General features: G+C 36.7%; 1 protein-coding gene across 2 annotated transcripts in view; it reads right to left on the bottom strand.

The window, feature by feature from the left end:
• Positions 1-3039: 3039 nt before the first annotated feature.
• The window catches only part of LOC108733338 (B-cell lymphoma/leukemia 11B), a 75193-nt gene continuing 59591 nt past the window's right edge, over positions 3040-18641 (bottom strand). For both annotated transcript variants that reach the window (XM_025975920.1, XM_025975921.1), the window contains exon 4: positions 3040-6333. In XM_025975920.1, the coding sequence (XP_025831705.1) occupies positions 4331-6333 (2003 nt within the window). In that variant the 3' untranslated portion in view covers positions 3040-4330. The remainder of the gene's footprint in view (positions 6334-18641) is intronic.

The raw sequence follows: 18641 nt of genomic DNA, 5'->3' as shown, positions 1-18641 counted from the left end.
TTGATTCAATTTTNTCTCGCCTATTTTTTATTGACTTCCATAGAGTCCTCTGTTCTCCTATTCTTTCCAATACCTCTTCATTTCTAACCTTCTCTATCCACGGTATCCTCATCATTCGCCTGTAACACCATATTTCGAACACTTCTAACCTTTGCTTTTCTACAACGTCCACCGTCCATGTTTCGCACCCGTACAGTACCGCGCTCCAAACTTTATCGAAATTCTAAATTACGCTCTGCTTTATATCCTTACTACTCCTTCCGTCCTGACTTATCTGACTTCCTAAATACCTAAAATCAACCACTTCTTCTAATTTTTCGTCTTCTATCTTAATATTCGCTCTTTCCCTACTTTTTCTTGCCTTGAATACCAGTATATTTTTGTTTTGCTTTTGTTTATTTTCATACAGTAGTGTTTTGTTATTAATAAAAAAAACACGTATTACCAGTCATGGGAAACGTGGAGCTTTCACGAACTTCTTGTTCGGCCTTCATGAAAACAGGCGCTTCTTTTAAATAATACAAGTCACCACAATTTGAAAATGAATTGATACAATTCTGCAGTGCTTCCCCACCTTCTTAACGTGACATCTACTAATGCTGTTCTTTTTTTCTTTTGGTAATGTTCGTTGATGCCAAGACATGTGGTTCACAATAAATTTTAATTCAATCCTCGACGGAATATAAATTTTCATAATGGAATTCTAACCGCATGTCGCCCTCACACCAATATCAAGGACTTTTCACGATAAGTTTACTGTATCCATTAGAAGGGCCCGGTACAGTTTGCCGCTGTCGTGCTGATATCCAATTTTGAATTGAGAAACACAATACGCGATTATGAATTTCGCAGCCATGACAACTGCTATCGACGGCTCCGTAAATCAATCTGGGAACCGATTTTGTTTTTTAATAAACCAACGACGCAAAGAAACGGGGACGATGGAAGTCACTCGTCGAATTGCTGTTCTTGAATTTCAAACATGTATATACAGGGTTAGAATAAAATTAACAAATTAGGTCGAACCACAAATTGCTTTGAATAGATATTAACATACTTCATCATGATTACACCAGACCGTCAAAAAATAGTTGGTGGATGCGCTAGGTTAAGTCTTATTAATAAATCCTATAAACTGCGCGGTAAACACCATCAGTTATACAATGCTACATTTAGTGGAATTCAATACGTTCAACAAGTTCGAAGATTCTGCTTCTGTCTACGACGCGCTGATGAGATCCAACAAGATCAACATCGCGATCCGCGCCTGGCAATTTTGACAGAACAGACCACCATGCACTTCTTTGTTCCTTATTATTACGGTGCAAAAGGATCAGGGAAGATTGCTAAATACTATTAGTTAGCACTTCATTCATTTAGGGTTAAATTATAATACTCCTTTCTTGTTAGATACACCTAACAATTTAAAAGAACAGTTTTCTAATAAACCAATTTTGATACCTAATTGGTTGTCATCATGACTGGTTAGACAAGCACTCCTACCCCTTTCTGTCCTGAACCAATCAATTTATTTCCAGAAAACTAGGCCTCTCATATTTGCAACTACTAAAAAACACAATCTTATCTAATCTTCTTTAAGGTACAGCTCTTTGGTCCTGATGTTTCTGCTTCTAAGTAATATCTCTCTACCTAAACCTTCGTCTTTACAGGCGTCCTACCATCCTATCTCGCCTTTTTCTTATTAACTTCTGCATTTTTCAAGACTTCCTCAATATTTTGACAATCCGCCTGTCTCAAACGCTTCTAAACACTCACCGTCCATGTTTCTCACTTATACAAAGCCGTGCTCTAAACATAAACTTTTAATGATCTTTTTCGACTATGCCTACCACATCCTAAGCTATATGAATTTTTAGGTATCGAAAATTGGAAACTTCTTTCCGATACTATTTTTAAAATGTTAAAAACTGCCCCAGTGAATTTCATGAGAAACCTCATTAACTTCATGCATGTAATGCAAGATTCGACCCCTTCTATTAGCACCAACGGTTGTCTGAAATGATTTTTTCCAGTAGTTCTCAAAATATAAATGGCTTTACACAGTGNTATTAGCAATAACTTTTAACTCGATACCATTTATTGTCTGTTTTCCATATGGATTTTTAAAAAAACTAAATAGCATCGAAGTTGATCATTCTAATCCTATTCTATTTAACGAAAATAAATATAAATTGTTTTATATTAATAACTTGTTCGACATTTCTTTAATCAAAAAAGAGTAGCTGCGATTGGAATTAGATTTAATGGATATTTAAATTCCATCCGAATGATTGAGATTGATACGCTGAAAGCTCTAAATTTTGACCTTTTGAAAATTTTTACGATTTCGAATAGATTTACAATCCTGAAATCATTAATCTGTTTTTAATGGTATAAATAACTCAGACTTGTTGCCGTCGCATCGGCTGGACAAATAAAAACGTATGACACTAATTTATTAATTATTCATAAAATATGGATTGGTCGAGGTAGGTGTAATAGTGCATATAAGTCGATGTTGATGTTAAAAAGAAAGGTAAGAAATCAAAATTCATTTAATATGTGTATTTATTGGAACAATAAAAAGTATGAAGTGGTAATGCACTTTATTAATAATAAACACTGAAATATGGAGTTCGGCATAGGAACACATGGATACAGTGATGAAATGTGCAGCCCAATTCGAACGCCGTAATGCTACAGCCATAGCTTAAAATAAATAAAAAATAACATAATCTTTTTTTTTAACGTTATTACAAGAAATACAGTCAGGGTGGTCGACGACGTGCTTGAAGGGTTTTGTTTTAGATTTTATCCACCCCCGTCGTCGTCGTCCACACACAATACAGAATGCCCACAACAGGAGGCAATACCAAGACCCTGGTCCGCTGTTAAATACTAATATTGCATTACGAGACGTGTTCAGGAATATTTTACGACGAGGAAACGGATATGCCCTATTTTTACACTTTACTTCTCAGCTATTGTTTAACTAATTTACATGCGGGCGATGTACATGTCTAAGAGCTTTTATTATCTCTTTCGCTTACCCTCAATCTCGTCAGAAGAACGAGACGCGACGATGCTGTGGACAGACACACAACACACCCGCTCCTAACACCAACAACAACTTCAAAAACATTAATTAGGAGATAAAACTAAAATTGGTAAGTAACAGGCTCTTTGCATCAATTTCGTTTTGTGTTTGTTTTGTACAGATAATCCGAAGATCACGGAACAACTACAGCTCTGCTGGAACACGACAAAGAAATTGTATTTGTATATGTACATCTACTAGTGTACCATTTAGAGAAAAAAATAATTCAACAAAATTTTTGTCTACTATTACGAATTATTTAATTTCATAAACTTATCGAAAAAATACGAAAGAATTAATTATGTATAATGTTTACATGTAGATAATAGATATAAATACAACAAAATACGAACAAATTTCAACGAATTTATCCTAAAACAAAATAAAGAAACAATACATGTATATTCTTTCCAACTTTTTCGAAAATTTATAAAATCAAAATAATTGATAATAATTGAAATTTCTTTTTCACTGCATTGATTCAGTTTAACTAATTCATCTTTCGGTGTCATTTCTCGTGTTCCATTCGAGCTAGTTAAGTGGAATAGAAATCAATAAATACTATGTACACGTTGAATATAACTGGCCAATAGTGATATGGTGTGGGAATGTACAGTAGGCCCTTAAGACAGATTAACAACCAACCTAATTGATATTAAAAGTTAGCTGCGCAACAGTCTCTGAGCCCTTCAGTCTCAAACAACAACCTAAAACTAAATAATACAAATGTACAGGGATCAATAATAACTAATAATCATATAGTAGCTAATGGTAATAACTATCAAAATTATACAATGCTTTGGTATCAGTTACATTGATTCTACGTAATAATGAAAATAACATTTGAATATATTTATATTATATATTAATTAATAGTGGTCAATTGTACTGCATTTATAAAGCTCCTCCTTAGATCAATTACTGGCATACGTAACAGTATTACCGTAAAAAATGGAATAAAATTACCAAAATGCTTCTCCCACAGGATCACGGAATGGAACTTGTGAAAAAAGTAAGGAACATGTATACATACATTTACAATAAGTAGAATATATAAAGCTAAAAAATAAAATGCGTTCGTACGGATTAACCTAAGTAGAAGCTAATAAAACTGGTAACATTTTTAAGAAAACTTTGACCACCGCATTTGGCTAAAGTTCTTTTCGACTAGTACGTAAGACTCGGTGGTGGAGGTGGTGGCGGTGGTAAACGTAAACCACCCCACGAGAAGAGTCATGAGGCTTCCTTAGAAGCGATACTAGTCGAAGAGTCTTCATCCCCAGATAACATGGGAACGTTGGGAAGCAGGTGCGCCTTTCCCTGGTTCACCACGCATTTGCGCATGTGCTTCTCCAACGTCGAAGGTACCGAAAAGGGCATTTCGCAAAAGCGACATCTATAGACGTCTTTACCTAAACGTCCGTGCGTCTTCATGTGTCTGGTTAGCTTCGAACTTTGCGCACAAGCGTAAGAACAAAGTTCACATTTATACGGTTTCTCACCGGTATGAGAGCGCCGATGAACAGTTAAATTTGAACAATTTTTAAACACCTTGCCGCAAAACTCGCACGTGTCATTTCTTCGACTGTCCTTTTTCAAAAGGGGCCCTGGTAAAAGGGCACTGGGACCAGGGCTCGTTTTGTTCTCGTTCCTATTTAATCCTGGTAGCCACCAATCACTGCGTTCCATTTCCAATTTGATCCTCTTGTTGGTATCGTAGGCATCGCCAAAGGGACCAAACATTGGTAATGGTTGTGGTGGTGGTCCAGGAAGTAAAGATTTGACGTATTCCTCTCTTAGTTTATGTGGATTAGGAAGACTAGTGCGATTGTTATTATCCCTATCTTTACTAGCCATGTGTAATTTGAGTGCGGAATTAGATTCCTGTAACGCCTGTTTATAGGCTTCATTGTACTGCGCAATGTTACTGAGACCAAATTTATCCATCAACTCCCCTACTAGAGAAGTTGATGGCGACGCGTTTTTTGGAGGAACTTGACTAGGGACACTTAAATCTTCAGCTTCCTCTTCTTCACCGTCTACATCTTCCTCTTCCTCTTCGTCCATTTCTTCCTCCTCTTCTTCACTCTCTTCCCCATCTAACGTTTCCACCGATCCTGCATTGCTAGTTCTATCTTCGGGCGTTCTATGTATTTTCATGTGCCTCTTAAGTTTCGAACTCTGGGCACATGCGTGGTCACACACCGTGCACTTATATGGAAGCTCACCGGTGTGAGTTTTCTTATGAGCTTCTAAATTGTGCTGATACCTAAATTTTTTCCCACAATAATCACAAGCATTAGAAGCTTCATCGCTGCTTAAGTTTTTTGGAGACATTGGTTTACTTGTTGGAGGTGTAGATGACGATCTTGGAGTGACTGTCAGCGGTTGCGGCTCTTCGTCGTTTTTAACCGGAGGGGTAACACTGTGTTCCGGACTTCCCGTTGTTCCACTGTTGCTGCTGTTATTATTGTTGTTGTTGTTGTTGTTATTATTATTGTTGTTATTGATGCTACTACTGCTGCTAACGTTGTTGGAATTCGTGATGCCAGTGGTGGGAAGTTGAGACGGCGAAGGACTTGCAAACGATGGTGAATGTTTGCGAGGAGACGGAGATCCTGTCTGAGCTGTTCCGGGACTAGTAGTTCCAGCCAGCTGCCGCAACCGCTGCGAGTAAAAATCCATATGGGGCTCCAATGATAACGGTTGACTTGGTGTACTGCGATCCCTTGCCGAGACCGTAGGAACTGTGGGTGGACGTTCGGCGGGAGAAGGAAAACTGCCATGAGTCGCTGGTAGGCCACCGCTTGCAGCAACTGCGGCTGCTGCAGCGGCCAGATTTAGTCCGTGGTGACGGAACTGCTCGTTGACTAGTTGTTCCATTCGAAAATGATGTTCAGGTCGCGGAAAGAGAGGTGTGGGAGGAACGGGACCGTGATTAAGGGGCGGTAGAGGGAGACGCAATAAACCGCCAACGCTGAAAGGGTTTTGAAAATCAGGTGGAGGAAGCAGATGATGCTTAAACGCGTTGGGAGGAGGTGGCGGACCACCTGACGAACAACCAGAAGAAGTGCTACTAGAACTGCTCGAACTATGATTATTACTAGTTTTGCTGCTACCACCTGACGAAGACTCAACGTATATTTTTACACCGTGAGCGTGCTGCACATGCTGCATAAGTCTCCAAGCTGAATGCATGCGGAGTTTGCACGTGGAACAAACGTAGTTACTCGGTTCTGTAACAAAAATATTCATACTGAGTCTGTGAGCAACAACAACCTTAAGTGACATGAATGATAATTCTGGGATCGTGAAGGAATGGAAGAAGCCAAATAACTCCTTACGTAAATACATATAAATCTTACACCTTTAACAGCTACATTCGGGAAAAAATAATTATTATACCTGTGCACCTATTCTTCATCCTGCTGTTCCAACAACCTTCATCATATCTAACGATCAAACGCAGAAGAAAACGTGTTGAGTTTCGCCTTCATTTTTATTAAATTTAGAAGTTTTGTATCGATTTTGATTTCGTTCTATTGCTTGTATTGTTACTTTTACGTTCGTAAACACGATGGTAACGCAGAAAAGCACGTATACGTAACGTTCGGCAAGTTAAAAGCGAGTCTTTCTGCAAAGCTCCTGGCCAGGAAGGAAGTAATGGGGTCAATAAATATGCACGTATAAATACATCGAGAAAAAGAATTTCGCTGTCTGAAGTACACTTTTGCAAACCGGAACCAGCAACCATTTCCGTTTCTGCAGCTCGTAGTCCGACTATTACGGTCGTTACGAAACGAAATCTACTGCTACATCCGAGAAAATCGATGACGTTAAATTACTGGTAAAGAACAATGGCCATGTCGACAATCATCCACGATCGAGAGACTATATCGGATGAAGGAACCATTGTCCCGTGATAGGTCATTATAAAATTTGATTTCATGTCCTGAACGGACGTCCCACAACGTCGTCCGATGAATTAATGATAAGAATTACAGAAAGGCAACTGGTTCATCAAATTCAACTCACAATACCTATAGTTTTCCAGATCGTAAATCAAGCCAACTAATGAACCAAACGTATATATTATTTTAGAAGATATGTAGACATCCCTTAATCCACTACTATATTTTATACCTGTACCTATACGATTTGGAAAAATCACAAACTTTTAGAACTAAAGCATAAAATAAATACTTGTAAATGTTTTCTAAATAAAGTGAAATATCAATCTTTATTAATCATAAACTGTAACACAAAATTAATTTCAAAATAATTTACTAACATCCCTCGTTAAATACAGAGAATGTATTTTTACTCAAGACCAGGAAATTCAAATAAAATTTAGAAATTATTGAACACATTGTGCCCCATTTGTAATTGAGCTGTCATTACAGTATTCCACCCTCAATTTTCTGATATTGAACATCCATAATACAGGTTCTTTAATCATGAGAATAACTAAAATATTTCTGATAAATCTTTGTAAATGCCGCAAAATATCTCGATCAAATTATTTTGTTGATAATTATTGCTTCAAATTTTAAGGGTTTCAATCCTTCTTCACTTTCAAGAAGGGCGTGTACAGCATCCGTCAGTAAATTCACCCCTTCGTTTCGTGTCAAACGTCTAACATCGTACGGTGCCTTTTAAATTAACAAACTGTCATTCTTTCGTAACTTGTCCTCCAACCCTCCACGGCAAAAGTAACTCTATGCCACACCAAGGCACATCGAGCTTTCACAACAACTTAATATGTGTCTCTTCATTTTAACTCTTTTTGACGGGTCAAATTTAACCCATACGGCATTAAATAATATTCGACACATTACGATGGCTGCGATTGACAGTTTGAAATTGAGACCTTTTGGGTGTAATAAATTGTACAGTTTTTGACAAAACAATCCTCTGATACTTTAGCCGAATTAACTATATATTCTTAACAAATTAGGTCGAACCACAAATTGCTTTGATGATACTTCTATAATTATTTAGATTATAGATATTAACATACTTCATCATGATTACACCAGACCGTCAAAAAATAGTTGGTGGATGCGCTAGGTTAAGTCTTATTAATAAGTCCTACAAACGGCGCGGTAAACACCATCCGTAGTTGCTACATTTAGTGGAATTCAATACGTTCAACAAGTTCGAAGCTTCTGCTTCTGTCTACGACGCGCTGATGAGATCCAACAAGATCAACATCGCGATCCGCGCCTGGCAATTTTGACAGAACAGACCACCATGCACTTCTTTGTTCCTTATTATTACGGTGCAAAAGGATCAGGGAAGATTGCTAAATACTATTAGTTAGCACTTCATTCATTTAGGGTTAAATTATAATACTCCTTTCTTGTTAGATACACCTAACAATTTAAAAGAACAGTTTTCTAATAAACCAATTTTGATACCTAATTGGTTGTCATCATGACTGGTTAGACAAGCACTCCTACCCCTTTCTGTCCTGAACCAATCAATTTATTTCCAGAAAACTAGGCCTCTCATATTTGCAACTACTAAAAAACACAATCTTATCTAATCTTCTTTAAGGTACAGCTCTTTGGTCCTGATGTTTCTGCTTCTAAGTAATATCTCTCTACCTAAACCTTCGTCTTTACAGGCGTCCTACCATCCTATCTCGCCTTTTTCTTATTAACTTCTGCATTTTTCAAGACTTCCTCAATATTTTGACAATCCGCCTGTCTCAAACGCTTCTAAACACTCACCGTCCATGTTTCTCACTTATACAAAGCCGTGCTCTAAACATAAACTTTTAATGATCTTTTTCGACTATGCCTACCACATCCTAAGCTATATGAATTTTTAGGTATCGAAAATTGGAAACTTCTTTCCGATACTATTTTTAAGATGTTAAAAACTGCCCCAGTGAATTTCATGAGAAACCTCATTAACTTCATGCATGTAATGCAAGATTCGACCCCTTCTATTAGCACCAACGGTTGTCTGAAATGATTTTTTCCAGTAGTTCTCAAAATATAAATGGCTTTACACAGTGAAAGTCGTTTAGTTGTAGATGGTGGTGATGGCGGTCTTGTATATGGGACGAAAAAAAGCAATTTCGGTGTCCATTTCGCAACGGTGGTGGCCGATCCATATGTGTATCTGTGTGTGTGTGTGTGTGTTATACGAAGGCCATTACGACCTTACCGCGACAAAATAATAGCGCACAGTGAAAAAAAAGGGATGAAAAATAGTTCGGACACATTTATGCGTCGCGAATTTTAGACAGCAGCGTGGCAAGGGTGTGCCGAACGTGCCGGGACTTTAAATTTCGGTCATGGAAATGTAACAACGACTAAAAGTGTGTGGGTGGATGGGCGGTGGTGCCATACTGGGATAGATATGAAAAGAGTACCAACCATTTCTTGGACAAATAAAATAGAGAAAGGTTAAAATAACGTTTTAGACAAGATATTGTAGAGTTGAATAAGTCGCGAATTGTTTTACTATAAATTCCTAGGGCAACTTCTTGAAAACAATTTATTTACACCATGGGTAACCAATTTAAATTAAAAGCAAATTCCAAAAGACTGGTTGGACACGTGCCTCCGCTCTTTTCTATCCTGAGTTAATCTTCGCATTTCCCTAAAACAAGAACAACCCACTTAACTATTTGCGAACAGTAATCTAATGTAGATCTAACTAACTCCCGTTTCTCCTTCTAATATGTCTTTGACTAAACCTTCATACTTAGGAAGGTATCCTTACCAACCTATCTCGCCTATTTCTTGTTGACTTCCATAGAGTCCTCTGTTCTCCTATTCTTTCCAATACCTCTTCATTTCTAACCTTCTCTATCCACGGTATCCTCATCATTCGCCTGTAACACCATATTTCGAACACTTCTAACCTTTGCTTTTCTACAACGTCCACCGTCCATGTTTCGCACCCGTACAGTACCGCGCTCCAAACTTTATCGAAATTCTAAATTACGCTCTGCTTTATATCCTTACTACTCCTTCCGTCCTGACTTATCTGACTTCCTAAATACCTAAAATCAACCACTTCTTCTAATTTTTCGTCTTCTATCTTAATATTCGCTCTTTCCCTACTTTTTCTTGCCTTGAATACCAGTATATTTTTGTTTTGCTTTTGTTTATTTTCATACAGTAGTGTTTTGTTATTAATAAAAAAAACACGTATTACCAGTCATGGGAAGCGTGGAGCTTTCACGAACTTCTTGTTCGGCCTTCATGAAAACAGGCGCTTCTTTTAAATAATACAAGTCACCACAATTTGAAAATGAATTGATACAATTCTGCAGTGCTTCCCCACCTTCTTAACGTGACATCTACTAATGCTGTTCTTTTTTTCTTTTGGTAATGTTCGTTGATGCCAAGACATGTGGTTCACAATAAATTTTAATTCAATCCTCGACGGAATATAAATTTTCATAATGGAATTCTAACCGCATGTCGCCCTCACACCAATATCAAGGACTTTTCACGATAAGTTTACTGTATCCATTAGAAGGGCCCGGTACAGTTTGCCGCTGTCGTGCTGATATCCAATTTTGAATTGAGAAACACAATACGCGATTATGAATTTCGCAGCCATGACAACTGCTATCGACGGCTCCGTAAATCAATCTGGGAACCGATTTTGTTTTTTAATAAACCAACGACGCAAAGAAACGGGGACGATGGAAGTCACTCGTCGAATTGCTGTTCTTGAATTTCAAACATGTATATACAGGGTTAGAATAAAATTAACAAATTAGGTCGAACCACAAATTGCTTTGAAACATATGTTATATATGATTGTTAATACTCCTTTTCCATTTTTCATCACGGTAATGAGATGGACAACAACAATTTCTAAAATGAATTGCTCGCAAAAAATAATAAAAAACACTTAAAATTTAGTGCAAATAAATATAGAATATTGAATTTCCACAATAATCTGATTTTTTCAAGGAATACCCATTTATAAACACAATAAATACTATATCCGTAATAATGTACGATGTAGACATACGTTCTTCTTGATGTGGACTTACGTATCTACTCATAACGCCTTTCGAAATGATATTCGGCTTATACAGAGTGAAAAAAGACGCCTATTCAATTGACATCGTCTGTCAGTCAGTACTTTATCCAAGGGTGCTTGGCCGTGTAAGTGACGACGGCGTCGTCAGCGCGTCATCAGCGACTACCGCTGGCGAGCATTTCATCATTTTATACGCGACTTAATCCTTCTTTTCAACCCCCTAAGTCCACTTTTCGTCGTCTTTGCCGCAGCAATTCTTTCACTTTCTAGTCACGGTCAACGCAGAAGGCTTACGAACATTTGCATATGTTTAAAATGTGGCCGCGGATGGAACACAAAAGGACCCACGAACCGACGATTATTTATCGCACGAGTCAGAAGAAAAACGAGACGTGGGGAAGGGAAGGGGGTGTTAAAGGAGAAGGCGAACACCGGAGAAGGAGCAGGAGATGACACAGGGCAAAGTGGAAACGGAAACATCTTGCAAACTTCACTCACCCACACCGTGCTCAAGTAGCAATAGAAATGAAACTGGTCAAATACGAGACGGACTCGCGCACTTAAGAGTCCCGCATCATAATGATCAAATATCAGTTTTCTTGTTTAAAGTAAAACTGACCAGAATCAGGAATTATTAGCTCAGGAGGACAATGGCATCCCTCCACAAAATAAACAAAAATTAATTACCTATTAAAGGACAGTTTATTTATTTCGCTTTGTTACTCATATTTTTGACCTTTTAACAACTTTTCGTTGAACGGCCAGATTTCAAAGCAATCATTCTTACATTAAACTTGACTATTTGACTAAGTGTATCCACACCTAATCTTGACTTTTCTATATCACAAGAAAAAAACTTTCCACGTTGGTATTTAATCAGGGCACGCAAAGATTAGCTTATTTGTTTTCTCAAATTCTTGGATGGAATGTAATCTTCTCTAAATTTATAGCCATTTTTGTTCCGGATTTTTTTTATCTTCAGTTCACTCTAAAAATTTTTCATGCGTACACTAATCTTGCGTCCTTATTTCGTTAGATACCTACAGTATGTTGTTATCAATACAAATATTGAATGATTTTTGAAAAAACAATAAACCGTTATTAACTTACTCCATCTTTCAAATCAAATTTCAGTAAAATCCATTGAAATGGTTACTGCATAGGATAAATTTGAGTCGTTATCATGCGAAATAAGGACACTATCACTAAATGTACGTATACAGTGCAGGTGACAAGCCAAGCGCCTAATGATAGATGCTAGGATAAATTATCCTAGCAAGCGGAGCTTGTTGCTGAGTAGCTATCTGGGCTGTTTTTCCCTAGATAGATTCGGCAAAAAATGAATAAGCAGTTGACTATTACCATTTTTGTCCGAGAAGATTTGAGGAACCTTTTTTATAAACCGCATAAATCGTAATTACGTAATTGTTTAAGTAAATAATAAAATTCAATATTTGTTGATTTTAACTTATTTCTGTTATATACCCATCAGCAGGATCGCTGACTAATTTTGACTTTCATACCTTTTATCCTGGAAAAGCAGCTAGTTTCCAGTGTGCACAGTAGTATAGCAAGCAACTTATCCTGCCACCATTGCTGTGTTCGTACACTAAAAAGGGAAAACCCAACCAAAGGAGAACGTCTGGTCACCTTATATAAAGGGATGTTTTCAAACATTTTAAAAAGTGAAACTGTTTTTGTTCTTACAGGGTAGCAAAATGAGTTGCGTGTTAGATCTAGTAAAAATTTGTTAAGTCGAAAAAAATTTCAAAAAGATATGTGTGCATTGCCAACATAGTAAAACTAAACATTTTTTGCCCTCCCGATATGCTCCGTTAAATAATATGTTGTATAAATTTAAACAGAATTTAGTCTCTGTGTCAAGGATGTGCATACTATCTTTAACGTTGACTGTAATATCATCATAAGAATCTTTAGCAAAGTGATATTTGTGCTGATTGATATATATCCCTAGCATATTCAAATAAGAACGGAAATAATAGCTTAATATTACATGTAGTTGTCACAGATAAATGTACATGAGGTTATTTATTCTATGATTCCAAAAAAATTGTTTCTCAAACAGACGGTAGAGAAATACAAAAGTATCTGTATATTTGATTTAAATTTAAACTGATATTTCTCCATTAAAAGGGGAATACTCTTTTCAGTTACACTCTGTTGCGTTATTTTATGAAGTTATCTTTTTTAGCATGATAATGCCTATAATATATAAACACACCCTTTCCTTCACAGTTTAAACATTTTGCGGTGGCGCGCTGTACCGACCGTTAACAAGAAAATGATAAGGGTTATCGACGGTATAAAAGAAAAGCGGTCAAAATTTACATAACACGACCATTTTCGCCTTATCGCACTGGCTAGAGAAATGGCCATGAGGGTGCTTGATAAATCTCCTTTTCTAAGATGAATTCCTACATAAAATGCAGATATATATATAACATCTACGATTAAATTATTTTCTAACACATGAACAAAAAATATTCCCGATTCAATAACAAAATATTGAAACAGGAATGCAGTGGCGTCTGTCTTGATACCGAGCTATTCTTACAATTAGGGAAAATGTGATATAACTGACTCAATGTCGACAACCAAGTCATGATTCTGTATTATAGAATTACTTAACGGTCTATTCCAGAAAATCGAATTAAGGTATAACTCAAAATTTTGAGAAATAAGAAAACTACATTTAGTTTCTATTAATTACGCAATAAATTGATATATACACATATAAATGCATAAACTGGCTGACTGATATATCATCCCATATCCAAAACGTACCCTACAACGTAGGCGAGCATTAAGAAAGGATTTTTTATAATTCAGCTACTAAATAAGTGAAAAGACAGCTCAAAGCTTAATATATCAATCAAGGAGCAGGCAATAACAAAGTCAGGAAGCTTGAATTTTCGTACAGTTTCCTTATACAACGGTATCATCTACTATAAAATGGGGTGTAAAACGGAGGGTTGTGATATAATTCCATAAATTATTGACAAAAAATTTGTGTTGTTATTTTTATTTTGTTTTACGTGTGTGAGTTTAAAGAACTTCTTCGATATAATTAGTGATTTATCGAAACTACCAACCGCTTATGAGAACTAATACGCAAGATCAAAATCACAATCAACATCTGATAGTTTAGACAAGTTACTGACAAGGAACTTATGCAGTTCTTAATTTAGGCTACTATAAGTGGTGTTATTAGATTGTAAGCTTTTTCCCGTGCTTTCCCTTTGTGGTCTAAAGACTTTTGGGCTTTTCCAGACGCTTCGCGGTTTCTTGCTACCGACTGGGACTGAATCCTGCCCTCCAACCGAGTTTTAAATTTTATATCTACCTTGAGACTTGAGCAATGAGTCGTTCTCGCAGCAAAAGTTTAGGTAATAAGTGCGTAGCCGTAGCCGCTCCTGTCCGCAATATAATTGTACTTATCTTATCTGCGGCATTATCGATCGGGATTTTTTTAATCGTAATTCTCAAGAGCAGCAAACACATGTCACGTTAGCACTCGTACCACTGGACATAATCATTCACGAGGGAGGTACAATAATAGAGTTTAAAATTTGAACGTGATTCATTCACGGTTGGATGAACGACTTAAATGCGAAGGGGTCTTCTAGGCAAAGGGTGATGTCCAGCGGAGATGGACAGCACTTATTGTGCAAATCAGGCAGCACGTCACCCCATCTGTTTTGTATTCAATGCTTTTTTTATTGTGTCCCCAAGTTTTGCCTTTAATCGTAATCGCCACGAGAATACTTTTAAATTTAAAGATTATGCGTGGCCATTAACCAAATTAAGTGAAAAGTTCTCTACCATTATCATCATCCTTCATAGATGGTAGAGGGGTAGTTAAATCGCAAGATTGTTTGGACTGTTTTGGTTGGAAAAGATATTTAATTGAAATTCTAGAAAATTTACTTACTCTAAATAGTAGTAAATCTCGAGTGATATTCTAGCACCTTAAATGATAAATAAAACTGGCCCAATTTACAGCAAAAAAATTTTATTATGTTTACAAAATACTTTCCTCTATTTATAGTTAATTTGCAATTAATAGGTACCTACTGACCAAATTTCAATCCTACATTTTAATCGGATGTTTTCAAATATTTATCAAAATTAATTATAGGTAACTTTTTTACTTATAATAATAACTATTTTTAGTATTTCTTTTTTAAGTACAGAGTATGAGTGATGTTCTACATAGTGTGCAACAAAATAAATACTTTTAAAAACCTTAATTTTGATTCCTTATTCCAGAGTGGTAATTTAAACCGAAAATAGATCAAAAAATATACCTATTTCTGCTCTACTTGCAATGGTACCTACCTACCCGACAAGCATAGGTCAAATAAGGATTATGTACATTTGCACCTCTTTCCAAATAACATCAAGAAAGACCATTTTCTATCATTATGTATAACGATAGAGACTCGCTAATTACTACATCTATTAATAGAGTGATCATCCGTCCGGAAAATCCCGGACATGTCCGGAAGTTCGTGCTCAAATTTTGAGTCCGACGGGAATCATAAAATTCGTTAAGATATCCGGAATTTAAATCAAAATAAAGAATAATGCGTGCCCACATTCGTCCCAACCGTCTAAGGTATTAGAAAAGGGAGAGGTCCCGTTAGTGCAGAGGGATCCAATTTCTTAGTATTTTGTAATGTACGACGATCTGGAATCAGTCCATGGGCCATTTGGTCATCCCACATAGATATTAAGAGACGTCAGGGTGAGTTTTTAACTAATACCTAATAAACTCGTAGTTCCGATTCAACGCAAAATAGCTGTATTCCAAAAAAGGTGCACCAATTTACATGTTCGAGTTAGGGTGAGAGTAAATATTTTCTTTAAAACATCTTGTGATATTTAAATTTAATCAAAAAACACCAGCTGTCCTCCTCCACAGCAAACAGAATCAAGCACAGCATCTACCCATCTACCAATTATTTTTTTTTTGCACTGTCCCCTTCTGAAACCTTCCGGTGTCTTTAACTTTTTTTTGTTATAAACTACCAATGCATTTAAGGGTTGGTTGAATAGATGGATTCTTTAACAAAGACTCGTGTAACATCCAACCCCAGGAACGTAATGTTGCGTAAGTTGTCTGTCAAGATAGCGCAAATGATGCCACCACGCGCCAGAGAGACCAGTAAAAAAGTGGTCTTACGAGTATGTAGTTGTAGAGTAGCATGAGGTGGTAGTGAACGGTGGCGGCAGCAACCTAATCGTAAACGGATAAGAGAATTAGTAAAGCGCGTGCCCCTGCGATTACCACGACTAATAATAAAACCTGGCCCCCCGGTCGGTTCCCTTCTTCTTCCTTTTCATCTCGCACGTACTACTACTTTACGAACTCGTTCATTCCGCTTTTTTTTTTGTTCTTGTGTATCATCACGGTCGTGTGGCGAACCCGTTCATCCGACGCGATGTCTGTTTCAATGAACTGCAGTCCAAACAGCGCCAGAGGCACTAATGAAAGCGAGTAGTATTAAGGGTGAAAACTATATTTAAATGTAGTCTTGGAAATTTCAGGTGATAATGAAGTTGTAAAATTATCCACAAGAATTAAGTACTTTGAGAGAATTATTTTGTTTCTGTAGCCCTTCTTCATTTAGTGTCCAATGTTTCTAAGTAATGGAAGGATAACACAACTGAAGCTTCCTTAAACCACTGCGGTATAATTTTGAAAGAAATAGAAACAAGACCGCTGAGATAGGGATGCAAGAAAGGGGGTAAATCATCGGGGGCGGACTTTTTGAGGGGTCCAACATTAACAAAAAATTTAATTTTTGTTATCAAAGTATTGTATATCTAAGGATGAAAACATTTCGCGTATGAAGTGATTTGGCGGGCCCACTAATACGTTGCAGACCCGGACTCAAATTTCTATAGGTTCCTATACTTATGCGGCATTGTCAATTGTTTTATCAGTTGCGAAAATTTATTAACAACCGGAAACCCTCATGCGATTGAATGTAAATTTAAATATATAAACAGGTATATGTAAAATAATGATTTAAAAGTAAGCAAGAATCCATTAAGTTTTAACCTTCTTTGTTAAAAGTGATTTTTTTTGTTCACCACAACACGGACACTCGAAAACATGATGAAAGATACGCGAACCGTATATCCTTCTAGATTCAAATATCAGGGTTCAATAGTTCATCTCTTTCCGCTAATGGCTAGTTTGTGTTGCTCAATAAAGTCCTTATCGTGTGCATCGTTTGCCTTGTCTAGATTTGAACGGTCTTGAATCTCTTCACCAAAAGGTCATTTTTTGTAATAATTATTAATTCGTTACGCAATTAAATCTCAGCCGCTGAGTCATCGCGTCTCTCTCTCGCCTCTCGCTATACGAGCAAGTACCCACAACCTGCATCATAAATTGCTAATGCGAAAGAGAACTTAGAAATCAATGCCTTTTCGTGATGAAGAACAATGACGGCGATACCGTCAAAAAGCGCATAAATCATCATCCAAGTGAAAGTAAATTCTAATTAATTGCTATTGTTGGGTAAACCTTGTTTGCGACCACGTTTAGTCAGTGAATGAAAAGGTAAACTCCTCCTTCACAGAGAAGAGAAATTTTTATTCAACTACGACAAACGGTTTTCATTATTATTATTATTATTCAAAAGGTACAGGAGGGTTCAGACAAAATTGCAAATGAACTATTTACTGCAAGGACTTATATTCGACAACTTGTATCTTTTTTCCAATTGTTAATTATTATTGCCTATATTATAAATGATCGATAATGAAGAATTTCTTTACAGTTTAACTCATGATAAAAGTTAGATAAATAATGCAGTTATTGTATTAGCGACAAAATACTAATTGTTATCATCATTTGACCATTTGTCGTCAATAAAAGCTCAATTTCAAGAAAATTTGTAGACCAAAAGGAAAAAGTACTAAAATCCTCTCAATTTTGTTGTTTTTTTAGAAAAAGTTTAGCTATAAAAAAAGAGAGAAGAATGACAATGTAATATGAATTATGTTTTTGTGTACAGGTTGTTTACCTTTGCCTACTTTTCGCGTATAAAATTGCAAGCCTAAAGAAGGGCAAATGAGGTAAGAATCAGTGTAACGGTATAAACATCACACCGCATCACCGGAGCGAATACTGAAGGTAAACTGCTTGTCTAGGATGCATCCTCGTCGTGATTTATAATGTTGTGGCGGTCGCATATCCACATACGTACAAACATCTATCTATTATATCTATGTAGTAAGATACGTACATACAGTAATAGTATTGGTGACAATAAAAGCATTTACAAATGTACCCAACGTATGGTGTACCTAACGAATGGCTTGCTTAATGAGCTGCGAAACAATAGTAAGGTGCATTACCGACGCCTGTTGGAAACAGGAACGACGGGACCATGGATCAGAGCATGATATACGAAGGTACTTCAAAATGTTTTAGACACACTGCCACCGTCAGAAAAGCAGTCAAAAAACATCATTTTAATCTCATTAT

This window comes from Agrilus planipennis, unplaced genomic scaffold (assembly GCF_000699045.2).
Source record: "Agrilus planipennis isolate EAB-ADULT unplaced genomic scaffold, Apla_2.0 scaffold12, whole genome shotgun sequence".
Classification (NCBI taxonomy): domain Eukaryota; kingdom Metazoa; phylum Arthropoda; class Insecta; order Coleoptera; family Buprestidae; genus Agrilus; species Agrilus planipennis.
Note: the sequence above shows the minus strand (reverse complement) of the source record. Positions and strands in the feature narration are given on the sequence as shown.